Below are 17,305 nucleotides of genomic sequence, written 5' to 3'. Positions count from 1 at the left end.
GCCACTAATCAGGCATTTGCACCCTTCAACTGAACAATGTCCAGATAAAAACACAGGTGTAACTCTGCCAAACTCAAAGTCTGCCAGTCAGACGTCCTGACACGACCTTAGCCTGGCTATTCTGTCAGGCAGAACAGTTGAGCCAGCACAGCAACATTAAACTCTGGCAAGTGTATTCTACCTGCATTGCCTTCCCCCCACTCTAATCTAGCTGTCACTTTGATTGAAGGTTGTGCGCCGGTCATGCTCGAAATCTAAAGACAATCTCACCCAAATACTATGCCATTTAGCATCCTTTTTAGCTTACTGGTGATACGTTGACTTTTCACTGTCACACACTTGTTGTGGAGTTGTTGTAATCTGTTTTATTTCACATGACCTTGAAGGATACGGCTGGCAATATTCTATATTTTTTGTATTGTCAACAAATCCCATTAAAACTGTGTGTGTATATGAATGTGTGTGTGTATATATATATATTTATATATATATATATATATATATATATATATATATATATATATATATATATATATATAAAACAAATTATACATTTGTCTCAGTGTGCTTTACAGACTGTACAGGTTACGACACCCTCTGTCCTTAGACCCTCGCATCGCACAAGGAAAAACTTCCTAAAAGAAACCCCATAATTAAAGGGGGAAAAATGGAAGAAACCTCAGGGAGAGCAACTGAGGAGGGATCTCTCTCTTAGGACGGACAGACGTGCAATAGATGTCGTGTGTACAGGATAAACAACATAGTACAAATACAACATTTGACAGAAATGATGTTGTGTTGAAAAAGAGAAAGTTTGGATGAATCCAGGAAAATATCAAAAAGGCTTCCCGGTGTCCAGCAGGACCAGGGCAACAGGCGCAGCGGCGATTCCTGATCCTGACGTAAACTTTATCAGTGGCAACCTGCCACATGAGAGACACAGAAACTCTGGGGATGATGCCCTGGATGCTGTGTTAGTAACATACATTTACATAAATGCATACAGATAGAGAGGGAGAAGAAGGAGGAGAGCAGGGAGGAGTCCCCCGGCAGTCTAAGTGTATAGCAGCATAACTAGGGGCTGATCCAAGGCAAACCTGAGCCAGCCCTAACTATAAGCTTTATCAAAAAGGAAAGTCTTTAGCCTGCTCTTAAATGTGGAGAGGGTGTCTGCCTCCCGAACACAAACTGGAAGCTGCATTTTGGATTAACTGAAGAGTCTTAAGCAACTTTTTGGGACAACCTGATAACAATGAGTTGCAGTAATCCAGCCTTGAAGTAACAATTGCATGGACTAGTTTTTCTGCATCATTTTGAGACAGGATGTGTCTTAGTTTTGCAATGTTACGTAGATGAAAGAAGGCAGTCCTTTGTTTTATGTGGGAGTAAAAGACAGATCCTGATCAAAGATGACGCCAAGATTCCTTACGGTGGTGCTGGAGGCCAAATTAATGCCATCCAGAGCTTCTATGTCATTAGAAAATGCGTTTCGGAGGCCTTTAGGGCCAAGTATAATAACTTGTGAAAAACATCAAAAAGTTGCTAGGCATCCAAGTTTTTATGTCCTTAAGGCATGCTTGAAGTTTAGCCAATTGTTTGGTTTCGTCTGGTTTAATTGATAGATATAATTGGGTATCATCCGCATAACAATGAACGTTTATAGAGTGGTTCCTTATAATATTGCCCAAAGGAAGCATATATAAGGTGAATAGAATCGGTCCAAGTACAGAACCCTGCGGAACTCCAAGACTGACTTTGGCTGTCATGGAGGATTTATCGTTAACACATACAAATTGAGATCACTCAGATAAATAGGACTTGAACCAGCTTAGTGCGGTTCCTTTTATGCCAACACAATGTTCCAGTCTCTGTAGTAGAATGTCCTGATCAACAGTGTCGAAAGCAGCACTGAGGTCTAACAAGACAAGAACAGAGACATGTCATTTGTCTGATGCCAATAGAAGGTTATTGGTAACTTCCACCAGTACTTTCAACTTTCATACAGTATATATATGTATGTATTTGTGTGTATATATGTATACACATATACTGTATATACACATGCACGCACGCACGCACGCACGCACACACACACACAGTGGGGTTGAGAGTCACATACAGGGGAGGGAGATTTTAAAAATTGTCAGCCTTATGCTTTAAATCAGCAATCCAGGTTTCCGCTGACTTTCTATAAAGTGGTAACGTGTGAAATCCAATTATACATTTGGCACTATGTAAACTCTTCTGTTGAGTTTTGACTGTAGGTGAACGATTGGTTCTAGAATAATGGGCATGTCAGCCTCTCACCCTAAAGTGATAATGTGTTCCATTTGGTGGAACGCCCCCTGAAGTCAGGTATACGACTTGGAAAGTCGGTAGAACCTCACCAATCCCTAACTCAAAATCCAAGATTGCCGCACCGCACATAAACAAAAGTGACAGCTGGAGTAACATACTGTTTATTAGCACTTTTATGTTATTTAAATCAGTCGTACACAAAGTACTGTCCAACTTCTATCTGTTGACATGTTGCTACATTCTTCGTATGTGACAAATACTGCGTAATGCATTGTGATCAACGGGTATTACTAACAATGGCTAACCTGGCTAGAATTGGTATTGCTAACTTATCGGACTACTATCATTCCCAACTCCTTGAGGTAAATGGAACGCAGCAATAAACCTTTAAAGTTCATGCCTAGACGCATGAACAAGCCTATTAATTTCTCTCAACATACCTGCTACAGGTTAGCTTATTTTCAGTTATTGGTAATAGAGAATGGCCCAGTGTTTGCACATTTTTTAAATGAAAGAATAAAGCTGTTACTGTACGTTATCATTGTCACTTTCACACCCCTTTCCCTCAAGCATAAACCCCCTCCGCCCTCGTCTCTTTCTCGCGCTCTCTGCTTTAGTGTTTTGCTCCTCCTTGCTTCCCCCATCAACCCCCCCTCCACTTTATCTCGCTCTGCATTAAGCCTTGCTTGTCTCTGATCCTGCAAGCAGTGCTTATGGGAGCTTCTGAGACCAGTGTGAGCACTGCTGGTATCCAGTTGCCTTCCCAGCCCTGCAAGTGGAAGACGAGTGGAGGAGGTGGGGGGGGGGGGGGGGCGAGTTTCCCTAGGCGGGAGAAAGCAAAACGGGAAAGGAAAGAAAGAGAAAGTCAGAAGGAGCATGTCAGAGATGCAGAGAGTGTGATTAAAAAAAGGGGAAATGAGAGAGAGAAAATATAAGATGAGGGCAGGAGGGAAGCATATTTAAAAAAAGCCAGGAGTGGAAAAAGAGAGAGCAGGGTGGCACAGGGAGAAGAGCAAATGAGTGAGCGAATAGGAGCTGAAGAGAGAGAGAGTGAGCGGGAGCAAAGCGAGAGGGAGGGAGGCGAACAACACTGCAGACACTCGCCCACTGTCACTGCTCCACAGCCAGAGGACAGAGGCAGCAACGGCAACAGTGGGAGCAGATACGATGGAGGAGGAAGACCGAGCCATCCATCTGCAGCTCAGTCCCCGTCACTGACAGCCTCCTCTTGGGACCATCCTGCCAAGTTAGGAAAAAGGAAAAAAACTACTCTCTCTGTCCTTCACAAGACCAAGTACCGGACCTCAACTCGTGCAGGACTGATAACACACACTACACACACACACCTTAGTTTTTCCCCCCTCTCTCTTACACTTACTCACACCCTGACTCTCTCAAACTGAAGCATACTTCACTTCTTGCTGCCTTTTGGACTAGTGTGTTTTTATTTTTATGTTTTTTATTCTACACTGCCTTCGCTGACCTTCTGAGCTGAGTGGATTTACTTTTATCCTGTGGCGGACCATGGGGCTAGGGTGGAGGGGTGCAGCAGGGACCCTCAGAATAAGGACAGAGGGGAGCTGGTACCTTTTGGTGACATTGCTGCTGTTCTGTGGTTTCTGGGAGGCTCACGCACAGACAGACGATGAGAAGTCTGTCTACTTCTGGGAAACAGGTACTGCTAAACCACTAATTACAGATTATATTTGATCCCTTGTTTTACATATGGCATGTTTACAATAGTGGGTAGATGGTAAATTAGTGTGTGCTTTTTGAGCTGTTATGTTATTCGACCTCCCACACTCTGATCCCAAGATCTGATCATGTGTGTCAGTTCATAATTTCTGGCAAATGTGCACTGAATGATGTGATAACTTTTAGATTTTAGGGGAGATTTAAAATCAGTGTGTCCTACCTTTCTATTGCGAAAATAAAAATGTTCCCGGATCTTGTACAGAAACAGACATATTCTCAAGCTTAATTAACTTGCACAGGTCTACAATGACTCCATATGACACACTTTGGTTGTCTCATAAATTTGTTATTTGAGGTATATGACTACGCTGCTGAACTTCAAAGATACATACACATGAAAGATGACCCAGAAAATCTACAGTATAGCTGTCTCTTCAAACTGGATAGCATGTAGCACGCAGGACAACCATGATACATTTTTGAATGGATTATTCTGAGTATCAGGTGATGCACCATTATTGAAACATTGCTGCCGTATGTTACAGCATGCTGATGATTGATAGCCATCTCCGCACAACAGTGCCTGATGAGGGAAGCGGAGTGAAATGGTTTTAGATGGTATTGATACGACATCAGCGTTGAATGAGCAGGGTGGGGGTAGCTGTGGGGTATGCGTGTGTGTGTGTGTGTGTGTGTGTGTGTGTGTGTGTGTGTGTGTGTGTGTGTGTGTGTGTGTGTTGTGTATGTTAGAAATTCATACATGTAGTACATGCGTAGATTGATGGGCGGTCACTGTGTTTCACATCTTTGCACATTTATGCTTGTGTACTGCACAGCTGACTTAAACTGTCTATCAGAGAAATAATCATGTGTAGTCAACTGACTGACACAGTGGGATCCATTGAATTATGTTTTCACTGTTGATACGCAAGGGAAGCCAACTACCAAGCATGGTTGCCTAGCACTAATTTAAGGTTCGATAGTACAGGTGTTGCAGTGATTGTTACCATGAGGATTTATAATGGAAACGATTTATCATTTTAAAAGTCCTTTAGGCATAAATTGAATTACTTGATTTAATCCTCAATTAGACAGAAAAGCTCAGGAGGTGAGGGAGGGCTCTTTTGTAACAAACATATTTTTACCCACAACTATATTTTCTCAGTACAACTTTTCCCCCTAACCCTAACTCAAACACCTCCACTCCTCTTGTCCTGCCCCGCCTTGCCCAGCTACAGTCCCCAGTTGACGTATCCCACGTCTCTCCTGTGGTTCTGCATCTTTAAAGAGGATGTAGCTGAGTAAGGAGATTAAAGGAGCAGGGATTTACAAACCCAGGAAAGATAGCCCAGGGAAAAGACTTGAGAAAGAGAAAGGCCGAGTGAGCACTGCAGGCATAGAGAGGGACTAACTTAACCTACATCTACCCTACTGTAGGTCATAGTGATTACGCCTCTCTCCCACGCCACAGCACCTTTCTCCCACACTATACATGTTCCTCAACTGGAAAGCTCTAGGCTCTGTGCTTTGAAATGTAATCCAGTGCTTGGAGTTTGTTCACTTCTTCCCAAATAAAAGGTAGAACATTGATTTCTGCCCTGGAGTCTTCTTTTTTTCTGTGCCTCTTTGGTTTTACAATTGCCTGCGTAGTATTAAAATCACATAGGGCAATTTAGGGCTTTGAATCCAGTGCTTTTCATCAAAATGTGATTATGTTTGCACACGATTTGCATACTGGAGTGATGCTTCCAATCGAAGCTTGGTTTTTTTTTTTTTTAACAGAATGTGATGATGTTTTTGCAGAGTGTGCAGTGGAGGGAATATTCTTGTGGCAAGCAATGCTCTGATGTTTTGCATATTGATGAGTCTAGCTGAAATACAGCCCATGTCTTTGAAACTGTGGGGAATTGGGCCGGCATTGCTTTTATTACCTTCTGTGAAAATATGATGTATCTGTTTTGGGAGGTGAGACAGTTCAGTGCTGTTTTTTTTGGTGTGAGAATTCTATTGAAATGAGGCAGAGAGAGACAACAGGCTCCGCCAGACATGCAAGTGATATTTCCGAAGGTGGCTGTAAGGATAACTGAGGAGAAAAAAAAAACGAGAACGATTATAGCCACCACGAGGACAGTGGTAGTGATGATTATGGTCATAATAGCTTGCCACAGTTTTTCCGGGTCCTTTGAGAGATTGCAAGGAGTTTGTCTCCCTCTCATGCGCAATTTTCACACCATTTTTCTTCGTATTGCTTCCCCTCAACTGTGCACTCCCTATGCACTTCTTCATCTGCATCTCTATCGCTCTCTTTTCCTGTCTGGCACTCATGCTATATTTTGCATTTCTGTTTTAAGATCCACAGCTTTTTTCCCATTTAATGCAACATTATAATGTGCTAAAAATGTCCACAGCAGCCTTATCTGTCGCCAGTACTGAGGAGGCATAAGTCTCCACACCAGGATGACAATGGATCTAACACATTCTGCTGCATCCTGCATGTTCACGAGATCTGCTAAGTGCCACACATGCAGAGGCACACATACACACTCATACACACACAGCAGGTGCATTGTCCCCATCTTGGTACTGTGTGCGTGCTTCATTAGACTCTGTTGTTGTTGGAGCGACGAGGTTGGCAGGTTTGAGCTGTCAAGATCTCACGTGTGTGCCTGAGGACAAAGCAATTACATGTGGCAGAGTAGGTGATGGTGTATTCAAGCAAACACATACTGTAACTTCTCCATATATTGGCATTCTCTGCATGCCTGACTGTAAGTGTTCCTTGTGCAGTTTCATGATGATGCAGGTTCACTTTTTTCATCGGATTTTGAAACACAGCAAAACGAAAAGTTCTCAAAGACATTCAGCATTGTTATCGTGTTTTTGACATGCTGAGGCTTGCATCAACAGGTGCCAAATCATTTATCGATGTGGTTTGACTTCCCGATCTGATCACTGTTTATTAACTCCCACCCTCCCTCAATGCGGGCCCTGTAATCTTTCCTGGGATCCGGATTATCTATCATTCAGATTACGCAGGAGTTGCCCCCTGGCCCCTGATCAAGCCAATCCCATTTCACATAGAGTCTCGACTCATCAGGTAGAGGCACACTTCTCAGCACGTGCCTCTCTGTCATAGGCCTGTTAAGTCACCTGAGTCCTGCACGGGCTATCCAATTAAATGCTCCAACATACTGATTTACTTTACCTTCCATGCATGTGTGTGTTTTGCTACGAGTTCATGCAGTGTTTTACTGGCTGGTAGAATTTGGATTCGATGGATAAATCAATAACTTTCAACCACTACATTGACAGGTATCATTTTTAAACCTTTTGAGATTTGACAATTTTTTGACAGATTATTGCAAACCAGTGGCTCTGTATCAAACTGACTTCTGATTGGCTTCCTGTTAAATGCTCTATACTAAGATGTGACATTTTAACTGCAACGATTAGTCGATTAAATGATTGGTCAATTGACAGAAAGATTATCGGCAAATATTTTGATAATCAAATATTCGAAAAAGTCATTTTTCATGTAAATATGGAGATTGACTGCTTCTTCTGATTTATTTTCTATTAAACTGAATATCTTTGGGTTATGGACTGACAAAACAAGACATTTAAAGACATCAACTTGGATTTTGTGAAACTGGGATGGACTTTTAAAAAAAATTTCTGACATTTTTACGATTAATTATTGTTGGCCGATATTTCTTTTAGTTTTATCAGATGAGATAATGAGATCATTTCAGTTCATTTCATCACAGATTGAATCCACAGTAAGTGTGCATGTGACTGAGTTTGTACATTTGTCGGCCCCGCATCTCTAATGACCTGTCACTTGGCACAGACAATGGAGTTTTAGTCCTACCCACTATCTTACAATGAGGAACACTGCAGCTTTCAGCGCTCTGAACACGATGCTGTGTGTCACCACGTCCCACTGATGTCACCTTTCAGTGCACGGGGACAGGGCTACTGGTGCTGACATGCCATTGTTAGCCGAATACATTCCTCCCTTCAGAGCGGCACTAGCAGTGAACGATGTCACCCTCGCTGACGATTGTTAGTGGCTCTTGCACAATCACCTGCTATTACGCCGGACTCACTGAAAAGGCCATCTAGGAAATTGAGGGAGAACGGGTTTGACAGGTTCACAAGTTCAATACAGCAAGCCAAGGTCATTAATATGGCAAAACGCCTTCAGCCGAACTGATTGTAGTAACTGAATCAAAAGTACAGCCTTGAGATGGATCGAAACAAAAGTAGAGATATTGATCTCTTCCAGGTGCCTCATACTAATTAAGCATAAAATTGCTTCTCATGCTTTAACTTATGAACCACATGAGAAATCTGCAATGCTTAGTTTTGCCTGTTCATCTAATTGTATGTGGATTGACTTTGGCTAAATGTTCTTACTTGCAATTTCTCATTCTATAAAAGGATTTTTTTTTTTGGCTGCATACTTGATTGATTCATGTCCTCAACTGACCTGACCGCCAGCCTCACTCATTGTGCATGGTTTATTAAATTAGAAACCGCTCTCTCTGTAAAATCCTTCACCTTAAATATCTGTATGCTAACATCCCGCACACCTATTATTGTTCCCCAGATATCTTAAATGCAAAAAAAACTCGTCTGACTGAGGAGCAGCCGTAGCTTTGATATCAGCATGGTAGCATTGACTGGCATCATTCCCAAATGAGATTATTCCCTGGAGATTCCTGCCTCATTTTAGTCAGTGCATTACAACGTGACCCTCTATGACCCTAATTAGCATAGCACCTGAGGGCAAACAAGAGTCTGGTAGGTAATTGCCCAGCCACTGTTTAAATTCCTTAGCAACAGGCAACACATTTAGGCCATGCATATAAATTAAGACAATTTCTTTGGGATTTTCATCTTTCATTACGCAGTATGCCAATGGGGTTTATTTTAATTCCGTATGTCTGTGTTTTTGTTTTCATTTCTGGTTCAGTTTGAGTGGAAATAGAGGCTAATTTTGTCTGCAGTTTGTGACTGGCCCTACAACCTTTGGAAAGTGAGCACTCAGCAGCCTGTGGAGTCTTTCTCTGGAAACAACAGCAGTAGCCATGTGGCCTCAGCATCTTTCTGTCTAAAAGAGGAAGGAAGCTATTTTTCAAAGTTGGTTTTTGTCTCACTTGAAAAAGAACGAGTGCGGCTCAAGCTCCAGTCGTCTAACCAAATTGGTGTACCATGACATTGCACTTGATTTTAAAACCATTTGCTGCACAATAAATCACGTGACCCAGATTGATCTGTTTTGTGGCTTTAGAGATATTACCCCCCCCTCCCCTTATACTCCAGACTGCTGCGTTTTTAAAATAGCCAATCCATCCAGGGGAGAAAGATGCCAAAGAGATGCCAGAGTTTGTTTAATCTAAATGGCAGAGCTTACACTAAAACCTGGCTATTACTGATATAGGAGGGATGGCAGGATTAGAGATTACACTTCATCCAAAAAACTTTATTTAGAGTGACATAAGAGGATTCCCCCCGCCTTATTCGACCATATTCAAATGGCTCATCACATATTTTAGATGGGGCACTATGTCATGCAGCTACACTACCAGTGTATTTTGTGGCTGGATGGCGTGAGTAAGCAGATCAGTGATAGATTTATGTTATGTGGGGATGTTGTTTCCCTGATTATCAGCCTTGACCTGGTATATGAAAGGGACACGTGCTGCTGTAAAAAGATTAGTACATGATAGAAAAGTCTGACCTACACACCCACACAACTTTAGCAGCATCAAGCACAATTCCTATTGAGTCATCCTATACCTGGACATGTGTATGTAAAAGCTACAATAATCTACTACAATTGGCTAAAGGGAGAAGATAAGGTACCATTCTCAAGGGCTCTTTGAGGCTAGTTGCTGTTTTCATTCATGTCCCCTGCTGCATTATCCTAGTCATGTCTTAATTCGATCTGAAACTTCCTTAATTCCTGGTGTTTTTACCAACTACTTTTCTCCCGATTCTTCTCTAAAAATAAATAGAGGGCTTGTGTTTTTCTGTTTTACAGCGGTCACATCACTGTGGTGTCAGTTCACAAAAGGGAACTCAAATCTGAGCTCAGCCAAACATTTTGAAACACAAACAAATCCTGTGCCCGTATTGAGGAAACCTAGTATTTTCGTGGTCAGGGAGTGGTATTCAAAACAGCCCCTTTACTCCCACGAGAGGTAACGAGGCAGCTTCAGTGGGCTGAAAGGAATATCGTCGTCATTGAAGAAAGCAGTGACATTTAGACGCTGTGCTGCTTCCACTGATCCTCCTCTAATAAAGCCGTTGAGATGGAAGATGCTCAGGAGTAAATATTCTCCTGTATGTCCAACAGCCATGTTGTTAATCCTTCATCTCTCCCACCGGCCATCAATTGTTTTTTCTCAGCCGTAGGGAAGACACGGGTATATTTTACAGTCTCTTTTGAACATAAAAGCTTCTTGTTTAACAATAGTTTTGGTGTTGTTGATTTGCTCTCTTGTGGGTAAACTGATACAGAACCGGATGCTATGGAAAGCATTTTTTTGCTGTGTGGCAAGAAGATTAATTTATCATTAGATCATGTGATGAACTGTAAACACAGACTGCTTTTGTGCTACTGTGTGCTTAAGGAATCATATATCAAAGCTATTAAATATAGCTGAATATCATGAGAACATTGCATTAAAATATTAATCTGCCACTGCTTTGAATCTTATATAATAACATTGCTTCGGCTATTGAAAGTCACATTGTACTGCTGCAATTTTGACCCCATTTCTGAATGATATCCTGCACTGTTTTGGACCATGTGTTCTTGGTTTGTTGAGTAAAAATGGTGCAGTAATTCCACAGAGTGCCTTAAACAACAGTGACAAGATGGTGGCTTTAGGTAATTGTGTGTGACAATATTTGCCAATCCCTAATTTGATGGTGTTGGTCTGTGGAATAAGGTTGAGCCGTGAGTCTTCTGACTTGTACGTGTTGTACTTTGGTTTAATTTGACTGTGACTGCACAATGATACAGTGTAGATGCAAAGTGATTAAAGAACAACAATTAACACGAGTCTACAGCCATGCTAGCAGTTCTGTTAGTTTGCATAGCGGTGCTTTGAGCTAATTACTAATGTTACCATGCTAACATTACAGTTCATTTAGCTGAAGCGACTTACAATAAGTGCAAACAATCATGAGGGTACAACTCTGAACAGCAGGAATCTTGCAAGTACAATAGCTTCAAATAGGTACAATCCTTTAAGTGCAGAACAATAGCTTCAAATAAGCCAAATAAAAGTGCAACATACAGAAACAATAGCATATGAATTCAACTATTAGCTACAAATAAGCCAAACCAAGGTGCCGAGGTGCAGTCGAAACAGGTGAGTTTTCAGTCTGCGACGGAAGGTGTGAAGACCGTCTGCTGACCTGACATCAATGGGGAGCGTCCATTGAGCCGATAGCAAACAGGTGGGTTTTATTTGAGGGGAATCTGGGTCCCACTCGCAGTGAGGGAGTAGCAAGTCGTTTGCAGATGCAGAGCAAAGTGAACGCGCTGGGGTGTATGGTTTGACCATGGCCTGGATGTAGGAAAGGGCTGATCCATTCACAGCATGGTGGGCAAGCACCAGAGTCTTGAAGCAGATTTGAGCCACCACTGGTAGCCAGTGAATGGAGCGGAGAAGCGGTGTAGTGGGGGAGAACTTGGGTAAATTGAAGACTAGTCCAGCTGCTGCATTCTGGATGAGCTGCTAACATGCTTACAATGACTATGCTAACATTAGCTACCAATTATCATGCTTACGAAGTCAACCAACCAATCAGTTAGCGTGCTAATCAGCAAGTATTAGAGTAATAACACTATAAAAAGTCCAGGACCGCCAAAATGGTTACAATTCATCCTAAGGGGAACATGGATGTCTTAAGTATCACATTTGTACCACATTGCATCCCAATCAATCCAATAGTTGTTGAGATAATTTCACTCACTCACTCACGTCAACCTTAAGGTGGCGCTAGAGCAAACATGAGAGGATCACAACAGTCATTGGGATCCATCCTCTGGACACCATGAATGTCATGGTATTTCATCTGTTGAACCACTTTGCTATTATAGCTCAATACATGGGCAGAAAACAATATACTGATTTGTGCATGTAAAAACAAAGAACATTGACAATGCAAGATATCACAGTGTTTCCCACAGTTGTTATTTTTGCTTATTATTTCTATCTCTTACCATGTCTGTTACCCTCTCCCGAGAGCTAACCTTCACACTAACAGGCGGAACTTATTACTCACAGTTTGAGAGAGAAAGATTTCAAACAGATATTAAAAGTCAAGTTGGTAGTAAATCCTTCAATTATACCCTTGATTCATGCTATTGACCTCATTTGTATTCAGGCTGTTATACAGAAGGGGCTTCATCCTTGAAACTGCTGCTGAAATCTATCTGCATTTCAAGTCTTTTTGCCCCACAAAAAAAGACTTCGCTATATTAAAGGTGCACATGGCAACAGAAATTGGTGCACACTTTTTCAATTAAGCACTAACAACAGCACAATAGGCCTGACATATAGAATGAAGGAGTTAGACAAAGATAAGGAGACAAAGCATACAGGAGTTGTAGGCATACAGGCTGAGACACAACGCAATGCTTTAACACTAGTATCAACATACTAAAGCAGAAATACTGTGTATAATGGTAGAGGGTGAGAGAGAGTGATAGAGTGGCCGGCTAATCATCAGTGACAAGCCTCTGGATTAGAGGGAGGGCAGCAGATGGCCCCAGGCAGGGCAGGGCTCACCGCATATATACGTCTCAGTAGTAGGTTGATCAGGCTCACTAACCCCTCATGCTTACAGCAGACAGGCGTGGTGGTGTGTGTGGAATATTTGTCAGTGTTTTGATGGTCACTTCCCACCCGTACATTTATTTACTTACAGAGAAGACAAGTAATTTTTAAAGGTTTTGCATTAATGGATTCATTGTTTGGTCTATAAAATATATAAATAGTTTAGAGAGCCTAGGGTATAGTTGAAAGTCCTTGTTTTGTCAGAATAACCTAAATATATTATATAAGGACGTAGCAAAGAGAAAAAACAGCAACTCTTCACATTTGAGAAACTGGAACCAGAGAAAGTTCTGCCATCTTGGCTTGATAATTCACTTAAACAAGTTAATTGATATCAACATTGTTGCTAATTAATTATTTGCAGATTGACTAAGCAACTTATTATTTCAGCAACCCAGTGTAATATCTACTTATCTAACTTTATGTCCTTGTGAAAATGTACACAACTATTTTCTTCAATTAGTTATTACAGCATTTTGAAGTGACAGCTATAAAACAATTACTATAAAAAGTGTTAAAGGTCTTAAATTCAAATACACAAATATCAGACTATGAAGTCATAATTCTGAAGACTGTTCAGTCCTGGTTTATTTGATGACACCTGTGGTTACCGGTGCCAATGGCAGGTGTGTTTTACTACTACAGGTCCCAGTTCAAAATCACACATGTATCAACCATTCAGGGAAGCAAAGATGCCTTGAGCAGATACCTAAATATTGTAATGTAACTTAAATTGCGTCGTACACATAATCACATACATACTTGTTGGAATATGTTGTTATTACAGGTGATTTTTCCAACATATTAAAAACCAGCTTGTATGTTTCTGCTTGGATTTTAAAGTCCAAAGACGAACACACACACTGCTGCTTATTATTATTAGGCTATTTCTGCTGCTTTTAAATGGTTGCATAACTAAAACTATAATCTTGAACACCATCCAACTCTTTATCCATCCATTGATTCAAGCGTCTATTCATCTGTTCGTCCATTAGCTCACATCTCACGCTGCCCATTGTGCTGTGGGTGTATGGCGTGGGCCTCCACTCATGGGTGCCACTTCACACACTAGGTCTCTGGCAAACACCTAAATACACACGCGCACGCACACACACACGCGCACGCACACACACACACACACACACACACACACACGCACACACACACACACACGCACACACACACACGCACACACACTACAGTACATCCCACTAAAACAACACTTGTAATCCATAGAGAGAAAGTTGGCACTTCCCTTTAACACAATGTGTAACCAGGCAGCTTTTTGCATGTCAGGGAGGAAAATGTGACAGATTGTGTTTTCTCATCTATTCTTAGCTCAAGTCATCTCTGTTTCACTAGGCTGTTTTTAAGTGAGGATACATTTGATATTTGATAATTTCTTAGTTTAAAAACATTGTCTTTATGAACTCATAGTCATATGTAATACACCTGTTTTATCTTCCTAACTCCAAAAGTTAGGCTGCAACAGTGAATAGTTTCCCATCATAACTATTTTAAATGCTGCAGGAATTATCTTTTGCTGTCTAAGAAAAACACTCTTTTCAACAACTAGGAAGTTATTTGATGGAATTTCTCAAACACCAGCCTTGTTTAGTCCGGTTGAACCGAACCCGTTCGTTTGGGTGGTCAGGTCAAGTGAACTCAAACGGTGTGAACAAACACATGAAGCATACCATTTTACTGTGTCATGTTGTTGGTTAAAACCCTATTTGTACGTTTGCAACCAGCTAGTGACGGGGGACAAGCCTGGACTCAAGACAAATTGAGATGTCTTCAGAATATATGGGTTGAAGAGAACATTTCTCAATTACTCGAGAAGGTGCTTAAGAACACCAAGTTATTCCAAATATTCAGCTATAAAATGAAGGAGAACTGTTGAGCAGTGTTATGTGACAATAAAAAAGAGTTGTGTTAACCGTACATCAAAGTACGCAGCGCTTTGCAGAAACGTGGTAGCTCTTCAGATATTAAGGACAAATGTGTGCGGTATGACGACCTTGATATGATCCTTAACTCAAGAAGCACGGTGAGCCCAGTAGATGTTGTTCAGTCGCACGACGAGGGTCGCTTAAGTTTTGCCTTTGTGAATACAAACCAGACCAGTTAGAAAAAATGTACACAATGTATCATCCTCACATTGGTTCAATTTAGAAACCAGATCATAAAGCTGTCTTCACATGAAATGTTCTCTGCGCTCACCGCAAGGTCGGCTGCAGAGCCTTGCGGTGAAGGCAGCTAGTTAGATTTATTTCTAGTGTTACCGCCCCTGCTTGCCTGTGCCGCTTCATACAGCTGTTATCTAATTTGTTGCGCATTTAACTGCAATCAAGGTCAAATTTTAAAATAATTTGACCGCAGCGCTTGGTGGCAATTATGAGTGCTTCCGCCTAGTTGGGCAGCACCGCTCTCTGCAAAGAAAAACAACGGCAAAGCTAGCGCAGAACTGTTTTACCGCTGATCATTTGAAAGCAGCTTTACGTGTGAACTGGCCTTAACATTGTATTACACTGTTTATTTGGTGTGTCTGTTGGACTGTATGAGCACCGATGTGAACAATAGTAATTGATTAGGTGCTAAATTAAGTATTTCAAATGTCATGTGTGAGAAATTTATTGGCATATATATTAATAATCAAGTCAATGTCAAGCTAAACAATATTTGAAAATGCCTTTAATATGTGTCAGTGGTTTTCCAGTCCTGTGATCAAAAAAGAGTGCAACCATAAAATAGGCAAATTAATTTTTGTCATTTAAAGATTAAGCGAGCTGTACTCGATTATGAGAGCACACAATTAGATCCAAAACAAGCAGCACACTGCAGACACCCTGTAAAGAGCTGATGAGAATTGATGTCCCGTTGATGTGTCCTTTTGTGTTGTCGCAGCACACTCCCCTAAGAGGACTCATTAATGAACAAGCAGCCAAGACAACCCCGGCTCCTGTAATTCATCATGGCACGTGTGACCTCTCTCCTCGCTGCCACTGGCTGTTCTCGCCGTGCCCTTCCTCATCGTCTATAGACGCACAGAAATGTACTCGATACATAAAGCCTGCGGCTACATTTATTCTGGATTAAGATGTTCAACTGCATGGTATGTTTTTACTGCAGTAGCTTTACCGCACCGTTGTGACAAAAAGAGAGCTGAGCCAGTAGGCAAAGCTTTCGATCTACCGGTCGATCTTCGTTCCTACCCTCACCTATGGTCATGAAGGCTGGGTCATGACCGAAAGAACGAGATCGCAGGTACAAGCGGCCAAAATGGGTTTTCTCAGACGGGTGGCTGGCGTCTCCCTTAGAGATAGGGTGAGAAGTTCAGCCATCCGTGAGAGACTTCGAGTAGAGCTGCTGCTCCTTTGCGTTGAAAGGAGCCAGTTGAGGTGGTTCAGGCATCTAGTAAGGATGCCACCTGGGCGCCCCCCTAGGGAGGTGTTCCAGGCATGTCCAGCTGGGAGGAGACCCCGGGGAAGACCCAGGACTCGGTGGAGAGATTATATCTCTTCACTGGCCTGGGAACGCCTCGGGATCCCCCAGTTGGAACTGGAGGATGTGGAGGGAAGGGAAGTTGGGGGTTCCTTACTGGAGCTGCTGCCCCCGCGACCCGACCCCGGATAAGTGGTAGACGATGGATGGATGGATGGATGGACCACACTTTCCATACACATCACACATAACTCATGGCTAGAAGCAAACAGGTCATCGCACAAATGACCTCAATGCATGTCACAAGAGACTTGTGTCATAAAATGTGACATGTGTCCATTGACCATTGTCTTCACCGCAGGCACCTACTGTATATCTCTAAGGCATAGGTCTTCAACAGGGAGTCCTGTTGAACAAAAAAATCCACACAAAATGTTTCTTTTTGCGACCCCCCTTCAGGTACCTCCGTGGACCCCCTGGGGGTCGCAAAATTGTTTGAAGATTTTCTTTTTGCCTTCCGCATTCACATTCCCTCCTCCGCTGTGTTTCGTGAAGCGCGGGACTTTGCTCTCGACACACACACCTACTGTCAGAGATAGAGCGGAGGTAAGGAGAGGGGTGAAAAAGAAATTTGCGCCACGCACCCCCCATCGCACGCATCTCATCAAGCCTCTTCTATACAATATATACAGTAGGGGTCCCTGCTCCACGCTAAACCAGTTTAGGGGTCCTTGGCCTGAAAAACGTTGAAGACCCCTGCTCTAAGGAGTATCCCACAATGTTTGCGTGCCACTGTCATAGATGTTCATTTGAGCTCATTTGCTCAGTAGACATATCTATTTCATTTAAATCTCAATCCTCTTGCTCAATTCTCCTAGTTTAAGCTTATTTCAGAAATGTTTAAAGGGACAACCAAAAATAAATAAAAAATACTCGTTTTTCCTCTTACCTGCAGTTCTGTTTATCAATCTAGATTGTTCTGGTGTGAGTCAATGAGTGTTTGAGAT

General features: G+C 42.0%; 1 protein-coding gene across 1 annotated transcript in view; it reads left to right on the top strand.

Annotated features, from left to right (window-relative positions):
• The first annotated feature begins 3,822 nt into the window (after positions 1-3,822).
• thsd7ab (thrombospondin, type I, domain containing 7Ab) overlaps positions 3,823-17,305 on the top strand; it is a 131,175-nt gene continuing 117,692 nt past the window's right edge. Inside the window, exon 1 of the mRNA XM_029451126.1 lies at positions 3,823-3,973. Within this exon, the coding sequence (XP_029306986.1) occupies positions 3,823-3,973 (151 nt within the window). The remainder of the gene's footprint in view (positions 3,974-17,305) is intronic.

Source organism: Cottoperca gobio, chromosome 16 (genome assembly GCF_900634415.1).
Source record: "Cottoperca gobio chromosome 16, fCotGob3.1, whole genome shotgun sequence".
Classification (NCBI taxonomy): domain Eukaryota; kingdom Metazoa; phylum Chordata; class Actinopteri; order Perciformes; family Bovichtidae; genus Cottoperca; species Cottoperca gobio.
The sequence above is the reverse complement of the archived record's forward strand: the minus strand, read 5'-3'. Positions and strand labels throughout refer to the sequence as shown.